General features: G+C 32.9%; 2 protein-coding genes across 2 annotated transcripts; one reads left to right on the forward strand and one right to left on the reverse strand.

Moving 5' to 3' along the window:
• Positions 1-6138: 6138 nt before the first annotated feature.
• LOC107952733 (auxin-responsive protein IAA11) lies at positions 6139-9370 on the forward strand. The gene is given in 6 exon segments (XM_016887895.2): positions 6139-6710; positions 7621-7946; positions 8220-8259; positions 8261-8353; positions 8855-8916; positions 8996-9370. Coding segments are annotated over 6 exon segments (939 nt in total). The 5' UTR covers positions 6139-6345; the 3' UTR covers positions 9049-9370.
• A 36-nt stretch (positions 9371-9406) lies between these two features.
• On the reverse strand, positions 9407-13073 carry LOC107952732 (MDIS1-interacting receptor like kinase 1). The gene is made up of 2 exons (XM_016887894.2): positions 10144-13073; positions 9407-10054 (listed from the first exon to the last, which is right to left on the reverse strand). The coding sequence occupies exons 1-2, from the start codon at positions 12827-12829 to the stop codon at positions 9648-9650; spliced, it is 3093 nt and encodes a 1030-aa protein (XP_016743383.2). The 5' UTR covers positions 12830-13073; the 3' UTR covers positions 9407-9647.
• Positions 13074-18274: the final 5201 nt, after the last annotated feature.

The following is an 18274-nucleotide window of genomic DNA, read 5'->3' on the forward strand; positions in this document are numbered from 1 at the left end:
TTGAAAAAAAGAAGATGAACACACAAAAATGAGGATGAAAATGAAGACACCCGAGCAGATCTAAGAAAGTACACATATTTATAGCAAAGGGTAGCCTAAATCATAAATGCCAAGGAGGTCTAAAAATTAGTTAAAAGTCCTTCTTTTCAGTTTCTGCCTTCTACACAACATGCATAAGTCTTTCATTTCGTTTTCCGCTGTTGTTGAACACTTTCATTCATATCAATAACTTCATGTTATTTTACTCATAAATTGTTTTGCAAATTTTGTTTTGTTTTATTTTTGTCTCAAAGCTCTAGCAAAATATATCTCAATGCAATATTCGGGGCTATTTTACCTAAATGACCCAAAAAAATAATTAATTACATAAATGATCTTGGTTCAAAAATAATTACTCAAATGACCTAAAATGAATAATAATCTTGGGTTGGGGGACTTAATAGCCGGCACCACTTAATTTTCTGACACAATCATTGCTTAATGATTATGTCAAAGGTTAAAAAAATATTTTTTAGATGCTGAACACTATATGGTCAACATTCATGTATTTTTTTCAAATCGTAGCATATTGGTATACATTTATATTAGTATTTAAAATTTATTTTTTTGGTACTGGACACTAAATGGCCGGCACCACTTTTTCATATGAAAAAATTATTTTTTTTGGGTGCTGGCACACTAATGACCGACACCCTTGTACCAGATTAAAAAAAAAGGGTACTGGGGCACTGGTGGCTGACACCTTTGTACCAAAATTAAAAAAAATGGTGTTGGGATACTAATGGTCAGCACCCCAATACCCCAATACCAGTATCAAATAGGTGTGATGTAGTAGATTGCATATGGGAGTATTTGGGTGTGTACCATCAAATGTGCACTCCCACACACTCCCAAAAAATATTTTTTAAATCTAGTATAAGGGTGTCAACCATCAATGTCCTAGCACCAATTTTTTTTAATCTGGTACAAGGGTGCTGACTATTAGTGTGTCAACATCCAAATTTTTTTTCTCTTTCTCCTAACCCAATTTTTTTAATCTAATAAAGTGGGTGCCGACCATCAATGTGCCAACACCCACAAAAAAATAATTTTTTATATGAAAAAGTGGTGCCGACCACTTAGTGTCCAACACTAAAAAACTTTTTTTAAAAACTTTTTTTAAATATTGGTATAAATGTATATCAATATACTATGATTTAAAAAAAATACATGAGTGTCAACCATCTAGTGTCCAGCACCCAAAAAAATATTTTTTAACCCCTAATACAATTATTAGACAATCATTGTGTCAAAAAATTAAGTGGTGTTGGCCATTAAGTCCCCCAACCCAAGTCTACTATTCATTTTAGGTCATTTGAGTGGTTATTTTTGAAATAGGATCATTTATTAATTAATTATTTTTGGGGTCATTTGGGTAAAATAGCCCCGAATATTGCATTGATATGTATTTTGCTAGGGCTTTGAGACGAAAATTAAACAAAATAAAATTTGCAAAATAATTTATGAGTAAAACAACATCAAATAAAATTTGCAAAATACATCTCAATGCAATATTTGGATTCCACTATTAGTTCAATTGCTACTGCTCAAGTTTTCAAGAAATAAAATCTAGACTTGTAACGTTGCTTTTATTCTTGAAAATTGTAAAAACTTTTACCATCAACGACTTGTCTGTAGGATTTTCTTAATGATTATGAAAAAAAGAAAGAAAGGAGAATAAAAATTAAGAGAGAAAATGGAAAGGGAAAAGAGCAAAATGTTTTATTATATTGTTTAGGTTCTTTTATAAGATTCAATTTTTTGAAATTTGAGTTTTTTTTCTTGAAATTTGAGAATTTTTTTCTTTTAATTTATAATACTCTATGTAACACCCTTAATCCATTTCCGTCGTCAGATTAGGGTCACAAGCATTACTAACGAATCAAACAATTAATTCAATCATAATCAACATATAAACTAACTAATAACATTATAATATGCAAAGACAAGTCACGACAATGTAATACTTTCATGGTAGATTCTTATACATTCGAATAATAAATTATGCTATGCATTTCTAAACTTGGTTTTCCACTGCCTACACTCTTATCACTATTTATACATTGCTAAACTTAGTCTTCCACTGTCTACACTCTTACCACTATTTATCCCTTCTTGAATGTCAGAATTCGGATACATATAAGACTATTCCAATTATTAGCATCAGAGTATTGGTCCATACTTCTTTTACGATTATCTTTTTAATATATCTTCGATGATGTTAGTGGAATGCACTTAATTTAAGTTTGCTAATCCACCTCAATTCAAAGTAAAAGTTACTTTTACAGCCTCTATTACGAGTCCACGGGACCTTAAAAGTAGTTAAAAATAGACAGGGACTAATTTGAAACAATTCTGGGAGTTTAGGAAAAAATTACAAAAAATTTGATTTCAGGGGTCACACACCCGTGTGGCCAGACCATGTGCCTCACACGGCTGAGACATACGCCTGTGTCTCAGGCTGTGTAACTCTCTGACTTGGGTCACATGCCCATATGTGTTGCTCATGTGTGACACACGTCTGTGTGGGTAGACCGTGTGCACCCAAAAGAACCTTAAAACTCAAGTTTACCATTTCTTATTTACTTGGACACTAAGCAACTCAATTACCAATCGTTTAACCTATTCAAAACATGATTAAACATGCCCAAAATACACCAAATTATCACCTAATATGCCTAACCAATGTACCTTTCATTGGTACCACATTTTATATGTTCAAATACATCAACAACACATCAAACATTCAAGACTTTCATTCATATCACACTTACCATATTTGAACTAACTTTCGAACTTCTAAAGTTACCAAATACGAAGCTAAGCACATACCAAGCATTTTGCTAAGCTACCAAACTTTAAACTATCGCATACCAAATATAAACTAGGTTAGCATACCAACATAGCCTCAACCACAACTATATACACATTTAACCATAATTTCACTAGCAACTAAATTAACAATAGCTTATAAACGATATCAACAAAAGACTCCTTAGGTACATGCCATTACAAAATGAAATATCACCACACTTGAGCTCGAAATTTGTGATTTGATGTTGAGTTAGCAATAATTCGAACAATACCTAGCCTGCGCACAGAAAACAAAATTGCATGCTGAATAACACTCAGTGATATAAGTATTTAAAATGCAAAATGCATTAAGTAAGCTATATTCATGTGTTTCAATTCAATAGTATAATTTTTGGTCATTTATTATTCACATCTACTAAGATTTTCACATGTTCAAATATATAAGTATATATCAATGGCATTTCATTTAATATTTAAATACATCATCTCATGCAATGGCATGATTCATATATTTGATCAATACTTGAATTCGTTCAAGTTTCACATCTCAATTCATCATTTCATATTTGATTTCTCATCTCATAATCATTTCTCATTTTTTCCATTTCAATATTTTCTCATCTCATATTCATTTCTCATATTTGTCATTTCAATATCAATCACATAAACTATTATTTTACTTTCCCCTATTAATACGACATAGACTTGGACGGATACATGGATCCAACCAACACACCAGTTTGGCACCCAGTGCCTCATCAGATAAATCCGAAGTAATAACTGCGCCTAGCGCTATCTAAATTGACACCAAGTGTCTCATCGGTTAAACCAAAGCAAATTGGCACCCAGTGGCTCATAGACTCGAGGTCGAAGTAATCCCTGAACTCTTCCTATCCTATGGCATGCCATCTATATCGACTAAGCCCGATACCATTAATAGGGTTTCATTTCACTTTTCAAATACAACCAATATCCAATTTCATGAATATATATATCATCACATATAAGCATTTATTCAATTTGATAATAATCACATTTTTCTCAGTACATATATATTCATAATCAATATATTTCATAATATATTAAAATCAATCCATTTCATTTCAATTATGAATTTAATTCAATTCCCAAGTATCAAAATACTCACCTCACATGCTTACCATATACAAACAATTATATATGCAATAATTTACTATTTAATTCGAATTATATAAACACAAACCGTGACTTTCGAGCTCTTTTACGTCGATTTTATCCTTTCCCTTTTTACTCGAGGATTCCGGTATGACGTTAGCTATTGGATAAAACAATTAAATCACATTAATATTACACATTTCAATTTCACATTAAATTTTAATTTTCACACTATATTTTGCTTATTCTTCAATTTAGTCCCTAAACCGAGACTAATTTTAATCATCACATTTAACTTCATATTTTAATACTAATTTCACTCTAGACCACATTTAGCTTCGTCTTTTCTAATTCGACCCCTTAATTTCAAAATTTTCACAATTTAATCCCTATTGTTCAAAATCAACAATTAATTCCACAATTTAGTCCTTTTCCATTTCTAACTTAAAAAGCTATTTATTTAACCCCTAATATTTAAACTATTCAATAATGTCAACATCTAAAATCTTAAACAATATTGAAAATTACAATATGGGTCGGGTAGCCCTAAGTATTAGGATTTCAAAAACATAAAAATTATAAATGTAGGGGCTAAATTGCACTAACCGATTTGAACTTGAACTTCGAAACCCCTAGTGCCGTGAGTTCTCTTCTCCATTTTCTTTCTTCTTTTGTTTTATTTGCATGTCTCTACTTTCTTTTCTTTTATTATAACTTTAATTTTAATTATTATAATATATACATTAATGTTAACACACACATATATATAATATATACATGCATTTTACTTAGCCATATTCGGCCACCTATACACAACCATTTATTAAATGGTTTAATTGCTATTTTAGCCCCTTTAGTTTATTTCAATTTATAATTCAATTTTTATCCCTTACGTGATTTAGTCTCTGTATCTTAATAACTCCTAATTTCACAAAATTCACTAATCCAAAAATTAATTAGCTACCCAACTAACTTTGTAAATATTTAATTAAATATTTACAAGTCCGGTTTACGAAAACGGAGTCTTAGAAATACGTTTTTCGACACCCCCGACTATCGGGTCGTTACACTCTACTTCAAATTTAACCCCATAATTTCTTTTATGTAATTCCAGTTATGAGATTATTTGGGGTTTTAACTAACTTTCAATTTTAGAATTTTTAAATTTATAACAAAGTGCTCTTCTTCTTCTCCAAAACCACTATTTATTCTCTCAAATTTCAAGTTTAAATTTTACTAAAGGTGAAAATGAAAAAATGCGTAGGATTAAAATGAATGGGTATTTAATGTTTTGTTTTTTTTTCTTCCAAAAGTTCAAAAGCAATGAATTTTTTTATGAGATTGGATATTGAAAAATTAGTTGCAAAATTTTTGGTTTCTCCTTGCTGCAATAGATTTTTTATATGAATTTTTATTTATTTATTGTTACATTTTTTTATTTAAAATTATTATAAAGAAAATTTAAAAAATATCAAAATAATTTTTTAACTACAAACTAAGGACCAAATTAACTAATAACCCTTTAATTTAAGGTGCAACGTTACTTTTTAATGGAAGTTATCAGTCGAGTGGATCGGTCAAAATATAATAATTTGATAACACAAGTGACTATTATATAACTTTGAAAGTTGAGTGACTGAAATGTAATTTTAAACCATGTTTGGGAATAGTTGGTGGAATTTACGCTTATGTTTATGGCTATTTTAAGGTTAAGCAAAATATTTCCCTAAATTAGGAAAATAAAGAGAGAGAGAACACTTTCATTTTAAAACAAGAAGGAAGGCACAAGAATAAAATGAGAGATTCCTGTTTCCAACCATTATTAAGAGCTCAAGTCCAAACATAAAAACAACAAACTCTCCAAATTTTCTTCTCAAGGTTCCTGGGAAATTAAAGATATAGTCCTAAACTTTTTTAAAATTGCTAATTTGGTCCATGCTACAAAGCAAGCTAAGCACCTTGGGTTAAAAGGAAAAAAGGAAAAAGAGTTTGATGGAGGCACATAATAAAAGCAAAGCAGACAAGGTAGGGGCCCAACTAATGACTACAAACCCCCAGCAGCAGTACCACCATACCCAACACTTTCCCAACCTAACCAACCTTTCCTTTAAATCTCTTTTATTATTATTATATATTTTCTTTCTTGTTTCCTTTCATTTTCAGTTTCCCAATGCCCCCACCAAACTTTAGCCTTAGTACCCCCTCTCAAATTCTCCTTTCTTTCTTCCTTTTGCTTTTTTTTTTATAATTTTCCCATTTTTCTTTGTCTACAAAGTTGCAAGCTTTACCTGTGATTTCTCTCTTCTAGACCTATGAAGGTTTGAAACTTTAGTTGAACCAAGGAGGATTTGATTTCCAATGCAAGGAGGTGGTGGTGGTTCTGAAAGTGGGTCTATGTCTACAGTTTCAAGGGAGGACAACATGGTGATGTCCTCTGAGGATTCTTCATGCCCTGATGAGTCTGAGTTGGAGTTGGGTCTTGGTTTGAGCCTTGGTGGTTTTAAGATGCACCAAGTCTCAAGAGGTGGTCATTATGCTAGGATTTTGACTGCTAAGGATTTCCCTTCTGTCATTTCTGCTTCTTCATCACCTTCATCATCATCATCATCATCTTCTTCTTCTTCTTCTTCTTCTTCTTCTTCTTCTTCTTCTTTAAGGAGGGCTAATGTCACAGCTGGGACCAAGAGGAATGCTGATTCTGTGGCTGCTGCTAATTCCTCTAGGTATGCTTTACTTTCACCCTTATTATTTATTATTGCTTCATTAGGCCGGCCCTGACATGAATTATTCTTATGTTCTTGGATATAATTGGTATTTCTATGAATTTATCTGCTTTACTATAGTTATATTATAACATGTAGTTACCTTTATAGGGTATGTGTTCATCAATTACAAAAAAATGGTACTGTAAATCCAAGATCAGGAGAAAGACAATCAACAAAAGGAAAGTCAAATTAGAGTCCTCCATTTAGGCTCCAAAGAAAACTTGGTTTTAAGTTGAATGTACTAATGTTGTAAGTAGATTGCAATTAGAAAGATATATTCATATGATTATTCATTCAGAAAGGAGTTGGCAAGGGAGACAACTTTATTGGTAGGTTGTTGAGGATTTGGGAGTTTAGTGCTTCATCTTATTTTGATGATATAAATGTTGATAGATGAAACCTACTTCCTGGTTTTCGTACGTCATTCCGAATTCAATATATGATCCTATTTGCTTGGTGATGATTTTAGTAATTATCTCTGGATCAGATGATTGCAACTGTCTCTGTACCACACTCCCAATATTTATATAACTGATCCAATTCTAGAGTTCTGGAACCAAGTCTTAAGCACAAACTTCTCTCAACCCAAAAGAGGGAAGTCCTTTGGGCCAAAAATTGACATGTGCCATCGATTAATAATACACCATTTTATATGGAAACCTGCATATCTCTGGTGCCTTAATAACTAGGCCCCATCTTTATTGACAGGTTTAATGTGTATATTTGTTCTTTCGGGGTAACCTTTTTGACACTTAATGATTACTTATCTTTCTGTTAACTGATTGTGGAGATTGGATGTTAATAACATATTGGGAGCTTTTAGGCCTTTTCTTAATTTCTGTTATTTTTTTTCTTAAATTTGGAACAGTCAAGTCGTGGGATGGCCTCCGATCAGAGCTTATAGGATGAATAGCATGGTTAACCAAGCAAAAAACCAGGCCACCGAAGGATTTAACTCAACAATGGAGAACCATAAAAGTGAGACCTCTACTGTTGAGAAGGGTACTACTGGCATTAGCAGCTACCAGAATAGTGGCAATGCTAAACTCAGAAAATCCCTGTTTGTGAAGGTGAACATGGATGGAATTCCAATTGGAAGAAAGGTTGATATGAATGCCCATGAATCCTATGAAAAGTTGGCAAAAACTTTGGAAGATATGTTTCTGAAAACCACTCCGAATGTCAATCCAGCAGGTGAGATTTCCTTTCTTTTTTCCTGGTTGTGGGGATGTCCTGTACTATGTGAATATATGGAATTTAACTGAAGTGATATAATGGTGTATGTGTAAAACTCGCACTACTTGTGCATTATGCAAAACCTGAGTGTGGACATGCGCGAAGCAAATTTGACAAGCATGTCTTGTGTTTCTCAAGTATTGCATCAAAATAGGAAACAGTAGACTGGAACTTTGAGAACTTTTGTAAGTGTTTCTCTTTTACGAATGTTGTCATGATTTCTGTGATTAGGATTAAGGGCTCTAAAGCTTGGTATGATGAACAAACTAACAATCCTCAAAACTGCTGAATGGATCATCTGATTTTGTGCTCACTTACGAGGACAAGGAGGGGGACTGGATGCTTGTTGGGGATGTTCCTTGGAAGTACGTATAGTTTCAGTTATACGTGTTGCTTTACATTTTCATTTTCCTATGGTTTTGCTCACATGAGATTTATAAAACCAACTACTGTTTTGCTTTATCTCCTGTTAGGAAACCAAATGTAGGATCTCCATGAGTTTCACTTTGACTACATGTGTTGAATGAATTTTAAACTATGGAAGTGCATATTCTCTTTTAGCTGTATAAATAGTTGCATTTATAGGATGCCCTCTGTTGGTTCTGAATAAAACCGGAGGAGAGTTAAAGAAAAAGCTTGAACTCTTCATGAATGCGTCTTTCCTCAAGTTCCCCCGAAATTAATATATTCTCTAGAAGACTTGCTGTATATATCTTGGTGAGTCATCACTTCCGGTTTGTATCTTTTAATTGTAAACCGAAGTGGGTCAACTTAGGACTTCATGATCATAACTTGGACAGATGCATTATGTATTGAAAGTTGTTTTCTCTCGACACTTATTGTGAATCTTCTCTGGTTTGCTACAGGGTGTTCCTTAGCTCCGTGAAGAGGCTTAGAATCATGAGGACATCCGAGGCTACTGGATTGGGTATGCAAATTCATATTCTCTCTATGTTTTTGTAGGTTTTGTTTCTTATTCTAAGGTTGCTTTAAATCATAATTTACAGCTCCACGATTGCACGAGAGGAACTGCCAGAGACAAAGAAGCAAGCACATCTAGAATATGCTAGCAAACATACAAATCAAAAAGGAAATACAGAATAGTTAAAGCACTTTGACCGAGTAAAGTTTGAACTCCGAAGACTCGGTTTGTTCTCGATTACAATATTATTTTGTTACATGTTTTCGTCAACCTCTCAATTACAGTCTTGAGGAATAGTTGCCATACTTATTAAAGGCACCAATATCTCAGTTTTCAATATGTAATATTATATTATACAAAGGCACCCAATAAATGCTGTAATTTTTTTGTTGCTGTAAATAACACAGCCATTGTAACTGTATTATTTTCAAAAGCAAAGAATTGAGAAGAATTCTCAGAACTGTTATGTATGGCTTGTGAAAAAAAAAGCTGGATATTCCAAGAATTAATCTATAGATGTTTACTACTACAAATACATTTGACAATGAGAGTCAACAATTTCAGGTACTATGGGTTTAATCTTCTTGCCTGACACAGGAGAAATCCCAAGCTTGATTTACTTGTTAATTTCCTGAACAACGATATGAACCAGTGACTACATGCATTAACAAAAAACAATGCTACATACAAAGAAGAATATAGTTTAGTTTTGGCCCAAAAAACCAAAGGGGTGGGTGCTAAACGTGGCCATTTACAGGTGACGTGCTAAACACGGGGGTTTCTTTGTTAGATGCATTTCCGCCGTTGTTGCTACTGCTTTTTCTTCGGGGCTTTGCCTCCGCAAGCATTGTAATTACATCCCTCATGGATGGTCTGTCTTTGGGGAGCTTGGCAGTGCAAAGAAGTGCTATCCTAGCAACTAATAGTGTCTCTTCTTGAATGTACCTACAGTTTCCTAAATTGGGATCTAATGCCTCTTCTAAACTTTTGTTATCTCTAACTTTTCTCCGGATCCATTCCACTATGTCTACGGATTCTCTGAACTCCGGGTCTAAAGGCTTCTTTCCAGTGAGAAGTTCCAGTAAAACCACCCCAAAGCTGTAAATGTCAATCTTTTCATCAACTTTCAAGGTGTAACCATACTCTGCAACAATCAATAAATATGGAATCATCAATGATTATATAAACCGAGAATGAGATCCATTGAAGAGAGATGTTAATTTGTAAATTTACCAGGAGCTATGTATCCATAAGACCCTGCCACCATTGAGACTGTTTCATTCTTTCTCACCATCATCCTTGCCAAACCGAAATCCGCAATTCTTGCCTCAAGGTTTGCATCGAGCAGTATGTTGTTGGACTTGATGTCTCGATGTATAACTGGCGGATGACAATCATGGTGGAGGTAAGCAAGCCCTTGTGCAACTCCGAGTGCTATGTTATACCGTGAAATCCAATCTACTAACAACCTACCGGCTTGCTTGCCATGCAAGGCTTCTCCTAAGCTGCCATTTTGCATAAACTCGTACACTATCATCATGCTAGTGTCATTGTGAAGAAATCCCAATAACCGAACTATATTTCGATGCCTTAGCTTCCCCAAGAGATTCACTTCTCCGATGAAATCATCACTGTTTCCTGTCTCGATGTCGGTTCCTGATTTCCATAACTTTTTAATTGCTACAGTTGTGTTCACCTGCGGCATCTCAGCTTTGTATACAACACCAGTGGCTCCCATTCCGACCACGTTTGATTCTTTAATACAGGCTAAGATGTCGGAAGCTGTGAAATCCAGTCTTTGAAATGCCATTAATCTCCATGGCCATTCTCCATTGCCTGCTCCAAACCTTCGTTCAAAGTAATTGCTGTTCAAGTACCAGTTTTTATACAGCAACCGCCCACCGATAAATAAAATTCCAGCTGCTAAAATTGATGAGATCCCAATGAGCCACCCTGCAACAATATGCTTTGCTCGCAAGCTTCTCTGCCTCGATGACATCGGTGAATATCTGTTACATGGAGGGAGAACACCACCACAGAGGCCGGGATTGCCAACAAGGTCATTGGGATTGATTGTTCTTAGCACACCATTTGCAGGGACGGGACCCTCTAGTTTGTTGTATGAAATATTGAGCATTTCTAGAGCTGGAGAAGTTCCAAAATTATCAGGTATTCCTCCTGTTAGAGAGTTGTTAGATAAATCAAGAACAGCCAATGTCGGCATCATAGAAATCGATTTTGGAATATTGCCGGTCAATTGATTATTGCTCAGATTTACAGTAACTAATTTCTCACATGAAGCAACGCTAGCTGGTATACTTCCTGTAAAATGATTTGTTGAGAGCTCTAGCACAGAAAGTGAAAGGCAATCTTGAAACTGATCTGGGATTTCACCAACTAAGCTATTGTTCGAGGCAATAAAAGATTGCAAACACGGGATCGAAAAAATGCTAGAAGGGAGAGAAGATCGAAGGCGATTACTCGAAACATCGATAAAAGAAAGTGATGTAGAAGAAGCAATATCATCAGGGATTTCACCAGTGAGACTGTTATTTGCCAATTCTAACCTCTCAAGACTCCCAAGTTTGCCGAGTCCAACAGGAATGGACCCCGATAAATGATTATTATGCATTCTGACTCGAACAAGTGACGGACAATCCGATAAGCTGACTGGCACTGGACCTGAGAAAGCATTGTTGAATAGAATGAGCTTGGTGAGATTGCCTCCATCGCACAAGGTTGCCGGGATTTCACCCGAGAACGAATTTGACGATATGTCCAACCACTGCAATGGTGAATTCTTGCCAAGATCAACCGGTAATGGCCCTGAAAAAGAATTGTTCCACAACTCGAGCACCTGCAATTGTGTCAACCCTCCAAGTCCAGCCGGAACCGAGCCTGAAAATCGATTGCACATCAAGTTCAAGAGCTTCAAATCCTTAAGCTCAGCAATCTCAGCAGGAATTTCACCAGATAAATGATTATCAGACAAATCAAGAAGCTGCAACGAAGTGATGTTGCCAATGGATGATGGAATCTTGCCTTCCAAATTGTTCTTATACAAGAAAACGGTTTCTGATACTTGGAGCCTCCCTAGTTCAACAGGAATCTCACCACTAAGGTTGCCAACTGCTAAATCCAGATACTTTAGGTTTGTAAGGTTACCAAACTCCATTGGTATCCCACCTTCAAATCCATTATACCCCAGAATTATAGTCTCCACTGATGAAAGCTGCCCCAGCTCTCCTGGTATGTAACCAGTGAGATTATTTCCTGAAAGACCAAGAAATCTCAGCTTCTGCAAGCTCTTGAAAGACTTAGGAATAGAACCCTGGAAGAAACTTCCTCTCAGGTCTAGAATCTCCAATGAAGTAGCATTGCCAAGATCCTCAGGGAGAATCCCTGAGAAGTTGTTGCTTGAAGCATTCAACAAAGTCAGTCCGGAAGCCCTTCCGAGACCGGCAGGAAAGCTCCCAGTGAATAGATTTTGGCTCACATCAATGCTGTTGAGTGAGGTGAGATTGGAAACAGATATGGGCAAAACCGACGACAGTTGATTGCAGGACAAGTTGAGAGATGTAAGGCTTTTAAGGCGTTGAATATCATCTGAAACTCGTCCACTGAGGTTCATATGGGAAAGATCAAGCTTCTCAACTGACCCATCAGTGTTGCACCATACACCAGTCCAGTTACATTGAGCAGAATCCTTGAGACCCACATTTGCAGGCAACCTCCAATCATGGAGCCTATCCAATGGATCAATGAAACCAGCTTTAATCGACAGTAAAGCCAATGCTTCCTCATTCAGGTTGGAGTTTTCAGACTTAGCGGTGGTGCCCCATAAGAACAACAACAGAAACAAAAACAAATGGAATTTCAACTGCATAATATTGTTCTTCTTACAAACTGCCATAATCATCAATCTCTTAGAACACCATTTTGAGTCATTTGTATGAAAAACATTGAGGAAGATTAGTTATAATTTGAGAAGAGGTGTTGGGGTTGTGAAACAGCAAGTACTGACAGAGGAAGGAACCTTTCCATGTTAGAGTTAAATTAAAGACAGATCATCATCCCCCATCATGTCCTAATTAATTGAACACAATGTCTGTGAGTGGGTTAGTTATTCGGTATGATTGAATGGCAAGGAATCTTTCCATGTTATGGGCTAAGTATTAAGAAAGACAAAAATCAAATGGCCAACATTTTACGTTCTTTGCTTCAACATCTTTTTCATACCTTATTTGGATTTCTACCTGCGGATAACAAAATCTATTATCTATATCTTTTTTTTCCTTTTCTCTTTCCTAACCTAAATAATAACATTTCAATCTTTTGCTATTAGTCCTATGTTCATCATTTTTAGTTTCTACACTTTTTCTAACCGATAAATTTCAAAATTTTACATCAACTTTGATTTAATCTGCAATTATACACGTGAAACTCTAATTGTGGTTCAAATGTATATTTAAAACTTTAATTTTAATTTAATCATACACAATTAAATAGATAAATACATTATTTTATTTTTATATTGGATAAATATAATTATTTATGTATGCATTATATAAACATAAAATGATATTATATTAATAATTGTGTTAACAATATATAAGAATTAGATCAAATCATAATTTATGTATAAAATCGCACAAAATTAAAATTCATATATATAATTACATATTAAATCATAGTTTATGAATAATTTTAAGATTTTTTTAATTTTAAACTTTTAGTCTTAAAATCCTTAAAATCTAAAAAAAAAGAAAAAAGAAAAGAAGCACATTGCCTAATAATAAAGTATCCCAAGTTTAAAAGTGGAGTGGAAAAAGCTTTGGTATCCAATGAAAGGCAATGGCAGTCTTTTTTTCTCTCTTAATTAATTTTAAAATGAGAAGAGATGGTTGGAGAGAAGAACGCATGTGGACATATTTGTCCCTTTAGAAACAGTGAACCCCCAATTTCATTATTAAAGAAAAAGAAACTCCCAAAACTCATTAACTCTTCTTTCATTGAGATTTTCGTTTTTCTTTTTAAAAGAATATGTTAATTTGTAAATTATACTTTATTTCTAGAAATTTAGTTTTTCTTTTAGATTTCAAAATTCAGTCTAATTGTTCATGCTATTAAAATTATTTTGTTAAATTCAAATTTATTACCGTATCATTTTTTAGTTTCAAAATATCACACCAACATATTTAACAAAAAAGAAAAAGTAATATTAACAATTGCAAAAGGAGGACACGGGTTTGATCGTGCTAAAGTGTATTTATTTTTCTATTTAAAGGTTGGAGAAGGATTATGTATAATTCTAAGCATTGTATAAAAAAAACCAATGAATCTTGAAATTTGAAAATTGAAAAGTAAGACTAAATTCAAAATTTATGAATAGTAGAAGGACTTAAGACACATTTTAACCAAAAAGAAAAAAGAGAAGGAGAGAGTGGAGTTCACCAACCTCCATTTTCATCACCTAGAGATATAGGAAATAAAGAAAAGAAAAAACCAAATCAATCAGAAAAGGGGAGTAATGTCAGTGTCACATGGCAACATGTGGGGGTGATTCATCGCTACCTGCATTTCCTATAACTAGCTATTGCTTATGTTTTTGAATATGGATGCCATGTGAACCTGCTAATCTCATCTTCGCCTCCTTTCTTTATTTCCTAATATTATTACACACATTTCCAGTTGGTGGTATAGTAATGGCATAAAGTAAAGGGTATTATGGAATATGTATGATGAAATGAAAGCTGACATGCTGCTACCCACATGTATGCTATACCTAAACCACCATTTACAAAAGGAATTAGATCCAGAATAAGGCAAAAATAAAGGGGTTAGACTATCATTTTCTTTCTAATCTAACCATCTACTTCTACTTGTAAATGTACTACAACAGGACCAATACCTTTTTCTTCTTTTTTTACTTGCTTATCTCTCTCTTTCCCTAGTGATAATTTTCTAAATGTATAAAAAAAAAATTAATGCGTTTAATATTTTTTTAATATGATACGTGTTATGTTTTGATCCAATGTGGTACTTGTATCTAACGAACGTCAAACATTTTGATACTTGAAAATAACTTTTTAGTGTTGAATTCGGATTTTAGAATTGATTTTATGAAATTTCATAATTAGTTAATAATAATAGCAATAAACTTCCAACAAATCAACCCTAAAACCATAACTAATTCACATCCATGGAACTATATTTTACACACTAAACACAAAATTAAACAAAATCATAACTAACATCGATTTTTATTCTATTATCAAAATCATGAAAAATTCAAACTTAAATAATATTAACAATTAACTTTCATCAAATTAATCCTAAAACCTGAATTAAGCACTAAAAAGTTAATATATAAATTTTGTCAAATATAAATATTAGACTAAAAAACATAAATATCACATTAAAATAAGTGCCAAACTCGAATAACAAATGATATATTAAACCATAAATGTATAAAAATTAAGTCATGTATAATGTTGAAGATGCTAATTAAAGTGACACATTCATGAATTTCGAGATCTAGTCATTTTATCTTCAATATTTAAATATTTTCGTTTTATTTTATTTAATATGATAAACTCCCATGAATTAACGTAGGTCCCTTTCCTTTCGACCTTAAGAAGGCCACGAAAATGACTAAAAATGGAGTCTCTTTCATTCACGGATTTGATTAAATTATTTTCTCTATTATTAAATAATTTAATTTAATTTTTATATTATTAAAAGAATAAGATCAAATTAAAATAGAGTTAACATTTTTTTTTGTTTAATAGCATTTATGTTTTTGAAGTTTTTATGGTTCAGTAAATATAATCTTTTGTTTTAAATTCAATTGTAATTGAATAAAAATTCAAGATATTTTTTATATACTCATTGTTAATTTTGTTATAATTCGAATTTATTTAATTTTTTTAATAGTATAAACACTAAATTGATATATTTAATAATAAAAGAACTAATTTAATCCAGTCCCCATAATACATGGACCTCCTAAATACTTTAATCGTAAAGTATCACTCATGAAGTTAATGGCTAAGGCTTCCTTTGGATCATCGATGAGATTGTCTCTAGTACGGTTACAAACAATGATGATGATGATGATGAGATTAGTTACTGTAGTGGTGAGATTTGATACTATAATGGTGAGAATAAAAATTTAAAATCAGTGGTGAGATGCGGTGAACTATAATGAGAAGAGAAAATTATTATTGAGGATATTAGAGTAATATTTGTATTTAATGGACCTTATAACATAATAGAAAATTTAATAAATAATTAAAAGTATTAAAATCACTAAAATATAGTTACATTGTTTTAAATATTTTGATTAATTAATATATAATTATATAAATTTATTATATTAAATGAATGAAAATATTTAAAATTTTAAATCAAAAGAATTAAAAGGGAAATTGTAAATAATTAAAAATAATAAAATATATATTGAAATTTTATAAAAAGTGAATAAATTTTAAAATTTGCATGAAGTGTAATAATGTAATACCCCTTACCCGTATTCAATACCGGAATAGGGTACGAGGCATTACCAAAACACATGCACTTGTAAACGTATTTAACCGAGTTATAAAATTTCATTTAAATTAAAACTTTCAAAATAATTAACATGCTTCTATAACTTTTCACAGTATATCCTCAAAATGTTATAATCATAATAATTAGGGCTTACGAGACCCGATACATACTCATGCAATTCAATGCTTCATTTCCATTTCTCTCAATTCGCAATTTCTCATGCTCACCATTTAGATCATATCACTAGCAATTTCCATTTAATTCACGTACAATTCAATGACATCAAGTTCAACACTAATACGTATTTACCATTGATTATACCATTCAATAGCACATTTATGAAATTCTCAATTTTGCAACGAAAATATCATTTTAGCTTGAATAACAACATCGTCCTGATATAAATACACTACCACTTATCCATTTACTTTAATTCTTTTGGGCCCATTTGTCACTTACCATCCTTAATCAAATTAGGGAACGGTTACGGAAAATTGAGTACTTCACTTTCACTTTGCCATAGTATAACTATGGTCTTACATATGATCACTTATCACTTGTCCCTGATCAGATAAGTGTAGCTAGGCTACCACTTATCACTTTGTCACTTGATCAGATAAGAGTAGCTAAGGCTACCACTTATCACTTTCTCACTTGATCAGATAAGTGTAGCTAAGGCTAACACTTATCACTTTGTCACTTGATCAGATAAGTATAGCACTTATCACTTTTTCACTTGATCAGATAAGTGTAGCTAAAGCTACCACTTATCACTTTGTCTCTTGATCAGATAAGTGTAGCACTTATCACTTTTTCACTTGATCAGATAAGTGTAGCACTTATCACTTTCTCACTTGATCAGATAAGTGTAGCTAATGCTACCACTTATCACTTTATCACTTGATCAGAAGTACTCAAATCCGGCGTTCCGCTCAATTTGATCATTTATTCATATATCAGGCTTACCAACATGTGTTAATTCATAAACCATTCATGACATTATTTCATGCCACATCATATATTGAATATACCATACACACATACTATGAAACTTTATTTTCACACATGAATTTAAACCATGACCAATAATGCACAAATATAAGTATAATTCATATTTCATCGTTTATCAATTAAAATCAAGCATATGACCAATTATACACAAATCATTCATATATTTCCCAATTTTTCACCTCCTCCTCTCCATTCCACATCCTTAATGCGTATAACACACTTAAACAACATTAGCTATAATTTCACTATTCACTCACATGTATATTCAAAACTGTTTATCCGAGTCAGAGTCACTAAATTCTTTTTATCCGGAGATACAGAGCTCCAAATTAAGATACGTTAATTTTTCCTGAAACTAGACTCACATATCTTCATATCATAAAATTTTCAGAATTTTTGGTTCAGCCAAATAGTACAGTTTATTCTTTAAAGTTTCCCCTGTTTCGCTGTCTGACAGTTCCGACCACTCTTCACTAAAAATTAATTATCTCATTGTAAAGAATTTGGATGATGTTTTAGTTTGTTTCTTATAAAAATAGACTCATTAAGGATTCTAACCATATAAATTATAACTCATAATAATTTTTTACGATTTTTAATGATTTTCCAAAGTCAGAACAGGGGAACCCGAATTCATTCTGACCTTGTCTCACAAAATCTATTATATCTCATGATTTACAATTCCATTGCTCACACCATTTCTTTTATAAGAAACTAGACTAAATAAGCTTTAGTTTCATATTTTATTCATCCTCTAATTCAATCTCTACAATTTTTGGGGATTTTTCAAAGTTACACTACT

This window comes from Gossypium hirsutum, chromosome D07, assembly GCF_007990345.1.
Source record: "Gossypium hirsutum isolate 1008001.06 chromosome D07, Gossypium_hirsutum_v2.1, whole genome shotgun sequence".
In the NCBI taxonomy this organism is placed as follows: Eukaryota; Viridiplantae; Streptophyta; class Magnoliopsida; order Malvales; family Malvaceae; genus Gossypium; species Gossypium hirsutum.